This window comes from Triplophysa dalaica, chromosome 25, assembly GCF_015846415.1.
Source record: "Triplophysa dalaica isolate WHDGS20190420 chromosome 25, ASM1584641v1, whole genome shotgun sequence".
NCBI classification, from domain to species: Eukaryota; Metazoa; Chordata; class Actinopteri; order Cypriniformes; family Nemacheilidae; genus Triplophysa; species Triplophysa dalaica.
Window position 1 is genome coordinate 6,063,924 of NC_079566.1, and position 14,310 is coordinate 6,078,233.

At 37.2% G+C, this 14,310-nt stretch overlaps 1 protein-coding gene across 1 annotated transcript in view; it reads left to right on the forward strand.

The window, feature by feature from the left end:
- Positions 1–14,310, forward strand: part of vps50 (VPS50 EARP/GARPII complex subunit) — a 118,034-nt gene that overhangs the window by 40,156 nt on the left and 63,568 nt on the right. Inside the window, exon 13 of the mRNA XM_056742010.1 lies at positions 1,542–1,677. Coding sequence (XP_056597988.1) covers positions 1,542–1,677 — 136 coding nt within the window. The remainder of the gene's footprint in view (positions 1–1,541; positions 1,678–14,310) is intronic.

Genomic DNA, 14,310 nt, shown 5'->3' on the forward strand with positions numbered 1-14,310 from the left:
GCTTTAAAAGAACTAAAATAATAAAAATGTATTACATTTTTTGTTGGTAAATTTGCATACTGTATGAATGTATGTATGTGCTTCCCTTTTCTTTTGCTATATATTTGACAAAATCACAATTTCTTTTCAAACTACACAGCGTGGAACAATTATCTCTATGGCCTGAAATGCACCGCAGTGTAAACTGTTGCGCTGCATGAACCTGTTTGAAATACAGCGCAACCCAACTGAATCTGACACAAAATTCTCTTTTACAGAAACCTCAGATGACTCTGTGCTTAACCTCATGAATATCATATTAACATCCTAGACGGCACTGATGAGGAAAACAGGAGAAAACTTCTCTCCACATTACCTCACCTCCCTTACATTTCCCATGGATTACATGTAGTAACAATAACTCTTAATAACTTAGAGAGTTCACCCAAAAATAAAACGTTCTGTCCTCATTTACCCATTGAGTTGTTCCAAATCTGCATAAATGTCTTTGATCTGATAAACACAGAGAAAGATATTTTGAAGAATGCTTGTAACCAAACATTTCTTCGCCACCATTGACTACCATAGTAGGAAAAATTACGATGGTAGTCAATAGTGCTCCTGAATGGTTTGTTTCCAACATTCTTCAAAATATCTTCTTTTGTGTTTAACAAAACAAAGAACTTGATGGTGATTAAATAAAGACTGAATATTTATTGGGGGGGTTCCTGTTCCTTTGAAGAAAATTCGGTCATCGTTTACTCATCCTCTTGCCTTTTCAAACCTGTATGACTATCCGCAGAACACAAAAGAAGATATTTTGATAAACGTTGTTGACCGAACAGCGATGGCAGGCATTCACTTGCATTTGTGTCCACACAAAGGAAGTGAATGGGTGCCACTACTGTTCGGTTATCAACATTCTTCAAAATATCTTCTTTTGTTTTCTGCAGAAGAAAGAAAGTCAAACAGGTTTGAAATGACAAGAGGGTTAGTATAAGATGACAGAATTTACATTTTTGGGTGAACTATCACTTTAAGACATTTTGTCTGATTTGTTGTTTTTTATTTTATTATATATCAGGTATTTGTTAATTCAAGTCTATTGAATATTATGTATCTGAACAGTGATGAAATCGTTCAAAACAATATAAGATTAGTATTTCTCATTACACATTGCATTTTTCGTTGAAAATATGGACAAAGACAGAAAACTTCATGATCTTCATAAATTCAAGATATCTCTTTCAGTCTGTGAAAAATATGTTCTCTTCAAATATTCAATCTGGTTTCAGTCCTGATTTACAGTAGCTGTTATTTTATCTTTAGGACAGATTTTCTAAGCACCACGGCTCTCATATGTCTCGTATCTAGAGCCCTGACATGTTTTACGTCACAAGCTTATCATCAATTTCTGCTTCTTTTGCTTACGCTCAGCTTTTTCCCGATGTGAATAAATGCAGTCTGAACACACACACGGATCTCGTGGTGAAACTTTAGCAACTTGTAGAAGATGATACAGGGATACTTAAGCAGCTCTTTTCTTTTATCTTTCTTCACAGCACATTACCCCAGACAGCTACATCCCCTGCCTAACAGACCTCTGCAAGGCATTGTGGGAGGTGATGCTCAGTTACCACCTAACCATTCTGTGGCACGATGAACACTACAAAGAAGAGGAGGCAGCTCCTGCAGCAGGCAAGTCAAGCATCCTTTGAGCACAGTTCCAGCAACACTAAAGTCATGGGTTCACATACAGTATACTGAATAAAAAAGATCTGAGTGAAAGGAACAAAATTAAATGTTAAACAAGACATGAGTTTAAACACATTTTTGGGTGAAATTGTCTATTTATTGCTTATACTGTTTTACGGCTTGCGGGTATGCTACACAGTTTTCTATTTGCAGTTGTCTGAACTTTAAACCTTTTGAAGAGTTCACTTGATAGAAAGATAACTCAAAATCATGTTATTTTTATTGCGGATTCCAATAATATCAATCAAACTGCAGTTGGAATGTTTTAAATAATATAATTATATTAAGAATAATTATAATAACCATAAAAATATTTGAATATTGTTATTGTTATCATTATTGACAAAAAATACAACTAACTCACACAGTAACACATAAAAAACGGACTTATCCGTATTTGCAAATGAACTATTACTGCCTCATCATATCAATAATGATGCAGCAAAAAATATGTTTTCCATATTTTACATTTTCTATATCTAATTATTATTATATCTTTTAACCAGTACATCGCTTAAACTAAATCCATGTTCTAAGCAAATATTGAGATCCAATTATATATGAATTTCATTACTCAGCGTTTTGTCTCGTCAGCATTAATTAATGTCTTATACAGTTTTGGATATTAATTTCTCTTATTTAATGATGCATATATTTTTATTGTAAAGCTAAGCAAAGATCTTTATTAAAATCATATTTAATGTCATGCTACGGGTATACAAGCAGAAGGTACAGGATATAACTGAAAGAATTCAACTATCTGTCTGACAAAAAAGTCTGATTTTCTTTGGAACCCGGGGTTCATTGTTCTGCTGATGCGTGCCTAAACATCCTCATATCATACTGCCGACTGACAGCATGACTTCTACATCTGTGTAATCATAAATTAGTTTTAGCAGGAAAAGCTGGAGTTTTATTAGGAAGCATGTTGCCCCGTGATGGTTAGATTTATAAACATTACATTTACACTTTTACGGCGGCTGAATAAAGGAAATGGCTTTCAGGGGCGCAGTAATCGACACAGCAGTGGTCAAGGAGCCTGAGCAGGTAATTGAAAGGGGTGCTGTGCTGACAGCAAAGTGCAATGTAGTTTGTAGAGTTTGCCTTTCTGTGTTTTCCCCCGCTTCGATTTCTGAGGTCACGGAACAGTGCTGAAATAGATTGCTGCTTGTTCTTGGTTAGGGCTGACATTGGAAATGTATCGAACCGTTCTAAAGTACCCAAATAACCCCTACAGAGGGAAGCAGGCGATGTTCATTTAGTAGCATTTCCATCAGTTACGGAAATGATTTTCTGGTTGTTTTTATAAATATTAAATGAGGAAGTATGTTCTGATCTCTTCTTTCTGTAATCCTTCTGTTTTTATTGCTAGTTTAATCCTCTTCTGCTTGTTCCTATTCATTAAATTAAGCCGTAGCTCCCCAAATTGTTTATTGAGCAACGTAAACTCAGCAGTGTACCATGTTTTCCTCCTGACCTGATCTTCCACGCAGCAATTACTTTCACCAAAGTAGTCATTTTTCAACTGCACTATAAAAAATGCCTTTTTTGAAGTGATACAAAATGTAAAATAACATTGAGGATTATACTCTAAAAATCTGCCAATGCACCAAAGCAAAATACTCTCAAGAATCTTGAGTCAATTAAATCAAAGTTTTGGGCTCTTTTAAGTTCCTCGGGTGTTTGTCTTTTGCTTGGTTGTCAGTGTTGTGTTAGATAATTTTAAAATTGATACAGACATAAAAGGCAAACAGGGTGTCATATGCTTATTAGTTGTGTTTTATGTTGAATTTACTTTAAATTAGGTTATCAAGCAGTTCAGCTGTCTTCTCCTCTCTTGTCTTTGTATTCTTTCCACCCCCCACTTTGACAACTCAACTTCTCTCTCTTCCTCAAACTAATTGACTTTTCTAATCGGCAGGCCTGTAAGTTACAAATCAGTAAAGGATACTCTGACAGTGCAGAGGTTTTAGATCTTGTATCGACCGTTCTAAAGTACCCAAATAACCCCTACAGAGGGAAGCAGGCGATACAAGAGCAGACAAATATTGCTTCTTTCATCAATTATTTCACCTTAGGCATAGCTTGACCGTCTGCCCAGGAAGATATTCTAGGTAATTAGTTTTTTAACGATTTGTAAGTTTTAGCCATTGAGCAAAAAACGCAAAAAAAAATATTTTTCTAACTTTTGCCGAGGATAATTGAGTTTTTTTTTATTATTTTTAAATGATCTTCATTGATGATTTGACTGTTTAGATTTTTATGAGAGTAAGGGAGTAAGTTTATAAATGTTGCGTTTGAGATGAGATCATTTTGTCACGTTATAATGAATTAGACCCGAGTAATGTTCGGTTTAAAACTAAACTTTTAGTCATAGATGTTACAGTGATTGTCTAATTCTATGGTGTGATAACACTGAGCAGTTCTACAGTAAGTGTTCAAATCAATCATAGTAAAAGTTATTTTGAACACACCCACATCATTTGCAATAATGCTAGATGGACTGACGGTACAAAATACTTCTGCATCGGTCTACGACAGTGTTACAAAGGGTAACGCGGATATGACACCATTGACGGTCCAACGGTCCCGGTCCACTGTTTGATTGGTGATTTTCTCAGGATATAAAAGCAGTAGGAAACATTTGACGTATTGTAAGTACTCCGCTGGAAAAAATATATAACATTGGCCTAGTGGTTTTTAGATATTTTTCTTACAAATTCTTACAAACTGTACCTTTAATCTGTGATGAGTATGCGCAGGAAGCTGTGTGGATGAGTTTGTGCGTGAGATGGACACGGACGTGAAAAGTCAAGTATGGGACGGCCTTAAAAATTCATTTACAATGTGTTAAATTGTTCACTGATATCTACACGCCTGCCTTTAAAACTGTGCAGCTTGCGTTGTGTAAAGAAGACGTGCATGAGTTTATAACTGAGAAGCTCGCACTGTACAGATGACACACGCCTGACTTGATAACTGCCCAGCTCGCACTGTATAAAGAAGACGTGTCTCTGCGCAGCTTGCGCCTAGACGCTCCTCACTTCATATCTTGGCGGGCCAATTTGTTAGACTTTGCCCAACCTTATTCACAATACCTGCAGATCTTCCGATGATTCGGCTGTGCACCTCCGGCTGACTTAGAACATGGGCGGTATATGCAACATACAGGCGGTGTTATTTTGGATCTGGCCTCTTTTTCATTGGTCTTTTGCATACACACGATTTACATAAGAAGGAAGACAAAATAATGTTTGAGGCTCATGTTATGTCATTTCCATGTACAGACCTCTTATTAGCCATCAATGCCTAGGTAAATACAGTTTTCCATTCTATGGCAACTTTAATTCCCCCTACCCTCAAATCTTACAAATGTAATGAATGATCCAGTGTTGAAATTTATTGGCATCTAGTGCTGAGGTTGGGCATTGCAACCAATGGTTCACTCCACCCCTCGGTTTTAAAGCACTACAGTGGCTGACACAGCACAAGATGTCGTCACGTTTTCGCTTCTTTGCCGAAGGAGATCATTTATTTAGGAAACGCGCTCTGTTGAGCAGTTTTTCCATTTATGGCTACTGAAGAAACAACATGGAGAATTCCATGCAAGGGGGCCCGCGGTGTATGTGGATAGAAATAACTAATTCACAATTAAATTAAATTAAAACAACACATAGATATGTTTATTATATTACATTTCTGTCCACAGATCTTTCAAAAAAATCACCCTTTGGACCTTTAAATCTTCAAGATATTTATTTAACATTTTGATTTGGTTATAAATGTTCTGTTGGTTGTATGTTGTTTAAACCTGTGTGTAGTGTTAAAAAACTGAAACAACTTTGTTTACGGCTTTCTAATTGGTCAATATGTAAGAAAGTACAATCTTTGTTATGTGATACAAATAAGCTTTAAATTTAAGTTGTGGTGCCAAAATACAGTGCTACATATTGTCTATTAAACACTGTGTATTTTATAAATAGTTCCTGGAAATTGTGTGTGTGCGGGCGCATCTTTATGCAGTGAAATACATTCTACAGTAAAATGTATTAAACTACAGTACAATACATTAACCCTAAGCTTTCTAAATTGTGCTATACATCATTTCAAAGTTCCTATAGCTTATTATCCACATTTCTGTTTAGAAAATTGTTGATGGTTGTACTGTGGTTGCTGTATTCCCTCATATGATTGTTTTGTTCTAGTTATTATATTCTTCAAATGGATGGTTAGGTGCTTTGAAATAACGATTTTCACATCACAGCCTTGCAATGTCAGTAACTGCTACCGAGACATATTTGTAATCCAAACACCCCAGACAAACAGTGGGTTTAAATCTAGTGAAATGAGCCCAGCAATTTGTCACTTGCTAGACAGCTCTGTGTGACAGACCATTTTTCTCATAACTTCTTTGTTTTGTAACAATGCATATTTAACCTGACCAGCATCCCTTGAGGATTCATCAGAAAGATTTAGAGGCTGCGCTTGTCCTCACACGCTGCGAGCATGTCCTTGACTTTGGTCTGTAGGGGGCACTCTACACACTGAAGTGGAACTCATTCAAGAGCAGGTGCAAGCTGATGGTTTGATCTTTTAGTTATGTATCAATAATTAATACCGTTAATTCTTAAAGAGGAGATGTATTAGTGAATATGGATGTGTGTCACTCCCATTCACTCCCTGCCAAAATGCTTAACCAGAATTTTGAAAGCACTGTCACGCCCAGTGAGAAGTAAACAAGATTTTCAGATGAAGATACGCGATAGTTAATGCGAGACATGTAAGGGATAATGTACAAGCAGCCGGTTATCATTGCAAAAATAAGCCCAGACAATGAAATCAGGACTGGATCACAGTGAAGGGACTTATTTTGTGATAACAGCCGGCTGCTTGTGCATTATCCCGCTTATTACACGGCTACTTGCCACATGAGAAAAAAACTGGACATGAAATGTGATTTTGAAATATTTTGTTAGCTCATGTTTACCAAATGCTGACCTTCCTCTGAGGACAAGCTGTTTACTTTCAAGAAATTATGTACAAATGTCATGAACAGGCAATTTGGTTTAATCATTTGTACATATAATTTCATATATAATATTCATATATATATATTTATATTTAATTTGTCAGAAAATCCTGTCCAAATGATTTGCTGCATCCGGGCTACCGTGTTTTGAGAGGTTGTTATCTGGGAAAAACGAACCAGCAAATGTCACGACTGGCCAATCAGAATCGAGCATTCCAACGAGCTGTGTAATGAGAAATCTGAAGGTTGTTTGTTTTTCCATGTAATAAAATTAATTTGAAAATACCATGTGGATATTAAAGTGAAAGTTCACACCAAAATTTTTATTTTGTCGTAATTTACTCACCCTCTTGTCATTTCAAACCTGTATGACTTTCTTTCTTCCGCAGAACTCAAAAGGAGATAATTTAAAGAATGTTGTTAACCGGCACCCATTCACTTGCATTGGTTTTGTGTCCATACAATAGAAGTGAATGGGTGCCGACACTGTTCAGTTTAGAACTTTCTTCAAAATATCTTCTTTTGTCTTCTGCAGAAGAAAGAAAGTCATACAGGTTTGAAGGGTGAGTAAATGATGAAAAAATTGTCATTTTTGGGTGAACACTATAATGTTAATTCAGTAGAACGTAATGATATTAAAAGTGAGATGACATTCCCCTAAAGAGCATTTTTAGAGCCACTTTTGAGGATCGTGATACACTCGGTTAAATTGTAAATTAAAACATCTTTATTCGTGTGTATCCTAGTTTATATTCTGTTCCGCTGTGAGCGCAGGATACCACGGGGCCAGCATGCTTAAGTTCTTATAGGGACGTATGTCCGTAACATCGAATAATGCATCAATCCCGGTGTCAAATTGACAATTACACTTCTCGCTGCATACGATTGCGTGCACCATTCATCTCCGTCGGTGTCAAGAAGACTTTAACTTTTTTACCTGGCAGGGCCATCAACAGGTAAATTGCCTCCGCTGGCCTGTGACTTGCTTTGCTATCTAATTTCACAAGGTGCATAATCACAGACAAACCACTTGTGGAAAAATTGAGCACGGCAGTCGAAAGGAATATCCATTAGAATCCAAGTCGGGATTTTTTTAGAGAAGTTCTTTGCCCTTTAGATTAATGGCGTCTGTGACCCTACTTCATTTAGATGCCGGGAAAGCCCAGCTGCTCGCTCTCAGGCACACGTGTGTGCTTGAGGAAGCACGGACCGAGATGTTGTAACTTTGCATGAAGGTGCTGCTCCAGAGGTTTGGCTTTATTGAGTGCGAATGAAGAAATTGCCCTTAAGCTTGTCAGAGAGATGTGGGAAAGATGCTTTCTCTGAATGAGGTACTAAATCTTCATTTGGTTTTTTAGACGTAACAAATTCAACCGTTTGTCGGCGGGAGCGGAAGGTCAAGTGGGAATGAGAACATTCAAACGTGAACATTTTATGTAATGCCTCCCTCAGGTCACAGACTAGAAGCAGATGTACTGGGCAGTTTTGAAAAGACTGACCGTGTGATTTTTGTCTTTTATTGCTTAACTTTTGCTTGATCTTCTCTAAGCTCAAAATCGCCACTTGCAGGTTTGGAAACTCAGGGATGCTGTCTGGGTTTTTCACAGATGTCCTCAGACATCGGTCTTAAGACGAAAGGTTCTCCTAAAGTCAGATTTTCGAAAGTCACAGAAAGGTCTGGTTTCAAATGCTCTCCAAGCTGTGTGTTTTCTCTACGGGGTAAATAGAGGGTTAGGAATGTCTTTTCAGACAGCACATTTAATGAAGAGGCCAGATAGCTGACCTGGAATCAGACAGGGCTCTGAATTTAGACCTGAGGAGACTGACTAACTCTGTTTTGAACTCGACAGAAATGAATTCCTACCCGGATGATGTTTTCGGTGAGGGCGAGATGTCCCCGATTGGATTAAGATATTTTTGCTTATTTTATAATCATTTCATTAAGCATTCATTTGCTCATGACCGTCCCTCCTGTAAACCCGTTTTTTTACCCGGCTGAACTGAATTAACACTAATCCTGCATACAGCCCTCCAGTGTCATGTTGCCCTGTCTTTTCAGGTCACAGACTTCCTTGTTGTCTTTCGATGTGGCACTCATTACTTGTGTACTTTCCTTCATGTGAAGTGTATTTCTTATTTTTTATAAGAAACCAGACAATGTAATGGCTGTCCGTTATTAGAACCTTTTTTCTACATAGTGGATAATAACATTTCCTTTACAACCTTTTAGATTTACCATGAAGAAGGAAATAAGTGTCATTTTACCCTTGTTATCACTTCTGAATGGAATGAAGCTTTAGTTTAGCCAGGGTCGTAAGAAAAGGTGTGCTAAAGCAGATATATATGGTGGCACTGAATGCTATTCATAGTCTGATGGTTTGTGTTCTTGTAGCTCAATTGGTTGATCATTGTGTTAGCAACACAAATTTCATGGGTTTGATCCCTAGAGCACACAGTGATGTAAAATGTGTAGATTTAATGGACTTCAAGTGTCTTTGAATAAGGTCGTGCGCCATATGCCTACATGTTAAAGTGTTGACATGGTACCCAAGGTGCTTTGAAGAAGATAAGAAGTTGACGATAAATTATAGGTGGAAATCAAACCCGGGCAGATTTGTGTTTTAACTTTTTTATTGAATTTCACAATATATTTCACGGTAGTATTTAAAAATCCCCAACCTTTACCTACCAACCCCTGAGGTGTAACGCTCGTGCTTTCATGATCTCAGATGCTTTTTTTACTAAATAAATGAGGACAGGCGTTTACACCTCCAAACAACAATATATGTGTGTTCGCCGACCATGCAGTGTAGGAACAAAGGTTAAATATACATATATGTACATATACACATAAGCAAATAAACATACATAATTATAAAACATATAGCATTTCAATCAAAAGCAAACCATAATAGGCAGTTATTTAAGATGGTCAACATATTCAATAAAAGCGCACCACATTTTAAAGAACTTTTTTTGCGAGGCTCTTAAAGAGTATCTCAATTTTTCTAGGTAGAGATACGACATCGCATCTCTAATCCATTGAGTTTGTGTGGGAGGATAGGAATCTTTCCACTTTAACAGGCTCTACATGCTAGCAGAGAAGAAAAAGCAAGGATTTTACGCATTGAAGCTGTCAGCCAATACTCAACCGGAGCAACTCCAAATAATGCCATAATAGGTTCTGGCTCAATTATGTGTTGAAGAACCTCAAAAAGGGTATTAAATATTGAACGCCAACAATGTCTCAACTTAGGACATGTCCAGAACATGTAAATTAAAGTGCCTTCGGCATACTGACATCTGTTACACATGGGGTTAGAGCCAGGAAACATTTGGGCTAGTTTAACTTTAGAAATATGAGCTCTATGTACTACTTTGAACCGAATAAGTGAATGCAGAGCACACATAGATGATGAGCGAACCTGCTTAAGGACGAAGTCCCATGTATATCTGAGAGTGGTCGTCAAGGTCTTCTTCCCAGGCTCTCTTTATGTTATCTAAAGATGAGGATGCCAAATTTGCCATTAAATTATAAATAATGGAGATTGAACCCCTGGCTAATATGTCACATGGCAGGAAAACATGTTCCAGTCCCACAATCATAGTTGAATAAGTTGATAGGAAGTACAACTTGAAGGCAGTCCCTCAAATCGATACTTGTTGTGTACACACATTACTCTGCTTCTGAAGAACTCCTGCATGTTAGAAATCATCATTTGAGGGAATTCTGGCCCGGTGTGCTGCTTGCTTCATGTTCTTTATTTTCTTCACCTCATCGCTTTGTCTGGTTACTCTGCTCCTCTCCTTCCTTCGAAATTCCCAGGGATGCAGAAACCAATGCAGTGTGATGTAGACTGCTTGTGTGTAAGTGTGTGGGAGTGAGCGTCTGGGAGTGTGTGCTCATCATGCGTTGTGTGTGCTTGCGTGTGCGTGTATGTGTGCGAGGAACTGCTGCCAGGGAGATGATATTTTGCTTGTCCTCTCCAGTAGTTGGCTTGCGGTGATTTACTCTGTGGCTCTGCATAGCTGCACTCCTCCAGGCTTGAAATGATTGGGGAAAAGTCCAACTTCATTGTCAGGAGCCAAGGAGCGCTTTGATTCTGCTCCAAAAGCCCACATCTTCCAGGTTAAATGAAAAGAGCTTAGAAAAGAGCTTCGTTTGTAGCGAATAGACATTGTTGGATGTAACACATTTAGGGGTTCTTTCATCAGAATTAAATAGGAATAGCATGTTTTATCTATGTTTTTGTATGTTTTCATTATTTTATTAAGCGGTAATGCAGCATTTTGATTTCAGGCCGATCAGATTGGGCAATATTAAGTTAGAACAGCCTTCAGGCACTCACTTGACCACACAACAAGTAATAAAATGACTACGAATTGGACTTTACGTAGAGTGCTTATTTTACCCTGCTTCACTCGAAAAGTATGCATACTTTTTTGTAATTTTAGGTGATAAGTATATTTTTCCATGGATGCAATGTTAAATAACTGAGGATAAAGGCCTCACTGTAAAAAAAAATCGTTTAAAAGAAATGTATAGTTTTTTACATATTTTTCAAGGTAAAAAAACACTGCAAATTTACAAGAAAAACACAACCATGTGATTTTACCTGAAAAACAGTTTTTATGGTTCTTTCATGCACCTGGGGCGCAGTTAAATTTCTTTTACAGTCTTATTTTTTGAAAATATGGTAAAAAAAGAGGTCAGATCACAGAAAAAGCCTGCAAATAAGAAAACACAAATCATGTAATTTTAAGTGAAAAAAAAAAAGTGTTTTTTACATCAAGGACAAAAACGTTAAATAGACAGAAAGGAAACTCATGTATCTTCTCTGGATCTGTTCCACATTTGTGGAATGATCTGCCCGTTTCACAAAATCAGAAGATTCTGTACCCCTCTTTAAGAATCGGATGAAACACATATCTTCCATCAACACCTGACTGATTAGTACTGACTTCTATCTCTTTTCTACTCTTTCTGTCCTTAACAAAGATACATAGCTTTTTCTACTGTGGTAGGCTGTATGAGACCATGGCCCAATTGCATAAAACTGAGCATAAAACATTCTCTATCATTTTAGTGCTTGGTTTGAAAGGTCATTAAGGTTCTTTCCTTGTCAAATGGATAGATGGTTAATTTTCCTTGGTTCCACTAAAACAAAATGGGCAAACTGAGAATTTCTTAAATCATTTTAGCCCCAATGTCACGGTTGCCATTGAAGCAATGGACATTCTAAAGTTGGCACAGTCTATGGCATAACCGTAATTAAAATTGCTATATATCTTTTCTTAACAATGACCATAAAGCACACCCTTCTCATCATGGGCCATTTTAAGCATTAGAGCTGATGCTGTGTCGTCATAACCATACGATCCTGTTCTCACAGGGAGGATTTTTTTTTCAACCCCAGTTTAATATCATCCTGCCCCCTCCTGTTACTCATCTCCATTCAGAGTCAAGATATTAAACTTAGGAGGACAGAGAAAAATGTTTGCGTGCTTAATCGTCATTTGTCATTCAAGGTGTTCTGCTGCTTACACACAGAAACACAAACACACACACAAAAAGCCTCTTTTCCCCCTTCATTTATTTTTTGGCTTTGTGGTTTGTGCTTATGAAGAGTTTGGTTCCATAATGAGATAACATTTTTTTTTTTGTGCATTCCAATTAATATCAATCAAACTGCAGTTGGTTTGTTTTGATGTAAGCCACAATAACTTTAAAAAAACAGCTAACTAACACAATAAAGCACAATTAAAACATGATAAAAAACATGATTTGTGAAAAAAAATGAAACGGTGTTGTCTCATTTTGGAACCAAACTCTTCATATACTAAACCTCAGGGCTTCTTAGTTGAACAACAGCAAATGTTCAATCGAGGCCAAAGCTTCTGTGAAATATCAATGTTTTATTTTTTCTCCAGTATCCATGCAGCCACTAGAGTGTCAGGCTAGCGTGACGCGAAACCAGCGTTCGAAATATTCGTGACGGAAAATTGTTTAACGTGAAATTCCTGTAAAATGGGAAACTTGGTTTCACGATTTCTTCAGCGGATTTAAGATGAGATGCCTGCACAGACACTCTTGAGTGATGACTGTGGTTCTCTGAGGTTTAAGGGAGCACTGTTATGTAAAAGCATGTTCTTTTTATATAAACGTACCGCTATCTGAACGCCATGCATCAGTCTGCTGGCTTCAGCCAGAAAATCTCATCAGTACTTGGCTTGAAGTTTCTCTCTGACAGTCCCAAGGCACTTGTGACTTGTTTCATTGTCTTGCTGGCACAATAAGGCAGTCAGGTGGAGGGGTTCTGTACAACATGTGGTATTATTACAGCCTGCAGGCAGTTGTGTATGTGCTGGACTTTTGCAATGAGAGGCTAGAATTTCACCTGGATTTTGAGTTCCTTTTTGCTGTTTTAAGATGTTTCACTTTCATTTAATGTTTACACTGTTTTTGTGTTTAAGACATTTTTTTAATGGTTTTACATTACTAGTGTTAAGCAGCAGGTGATGCTTAAATATTAATTATTTATATTAACATGACAATTTGTTGAAGTAATAAAAAACATTTTATTTATTTATTTTAATTTTCGCCTGTTATTGATATTCAACAGTTTTTGTGACATTTGGACCAAATTTATTTCTGTTAAGTGTGTCACTGTTGATTTTGTGTACACGTTATATTGTTAATAATTCTTTGCCACTTTACCCTTAAAGTGATAGTTCTACCAATATTTTAATTCTGTCATTATTTACGCACTGTTAAGTCATTGCAGATCTGCAGTACCCATTTACTTTCATTGGTTTCTTTATACAATAAAAGTCAATGGATACCGCTGTTGTTCGGTTACAGACGTTCTCCAAAATATCTTCTTTTGTGTTCTTCTTAAGAAGAAAAAGTCATACATGTTTGAAATGACAAGTGGAGGGTAAATGATGACACAAATTTTCTAGTTTGGGTGCAACTATCCCTTTAAAGGCGGGGTGTCTGATTTCTCATAGCCGTTGTTGATGTTCAAATCACCGAAACAGACACGCCTCTACCCCCATCTTTCGCTTTCCTCAAAGATCGGCTCGACTAATGTCCATCCTGTGTACTGTGTACCTTATTGCTGATTGGCTACAAGGTTGTTTTGGTACTCACCCCGACTTTGTCTAAACAAGCGTAATCCGGAAATCAGACACCCCGCCTTTCACATTAGCAAGCAACTGTGGTCTTAAACTCCCTAAATTGTGTAATTTTTGACCGAATAAGATAATTTTTTTTAAGAGGAATCTGACTAATGCAATGATTTGTTTTCTTTAAAAACAACTTTCTGATAGATATCGTGATAGTGTTGTTGTGAATTTGTTTGGCCACAATAACCGCATAGTGAACATCTGATATCGTAACAGCCCTTACATCTGTACTATCCTCAGAGAAAATGTCTCTGCCCACAGATGAATGTACAAATATTGTAAATTCCGCAGGTTCTGCGTGAATGCGTGTTTGTTTTCTCCAGAGGGTGACCTCCTTGTATCATCTACACATCAATGGC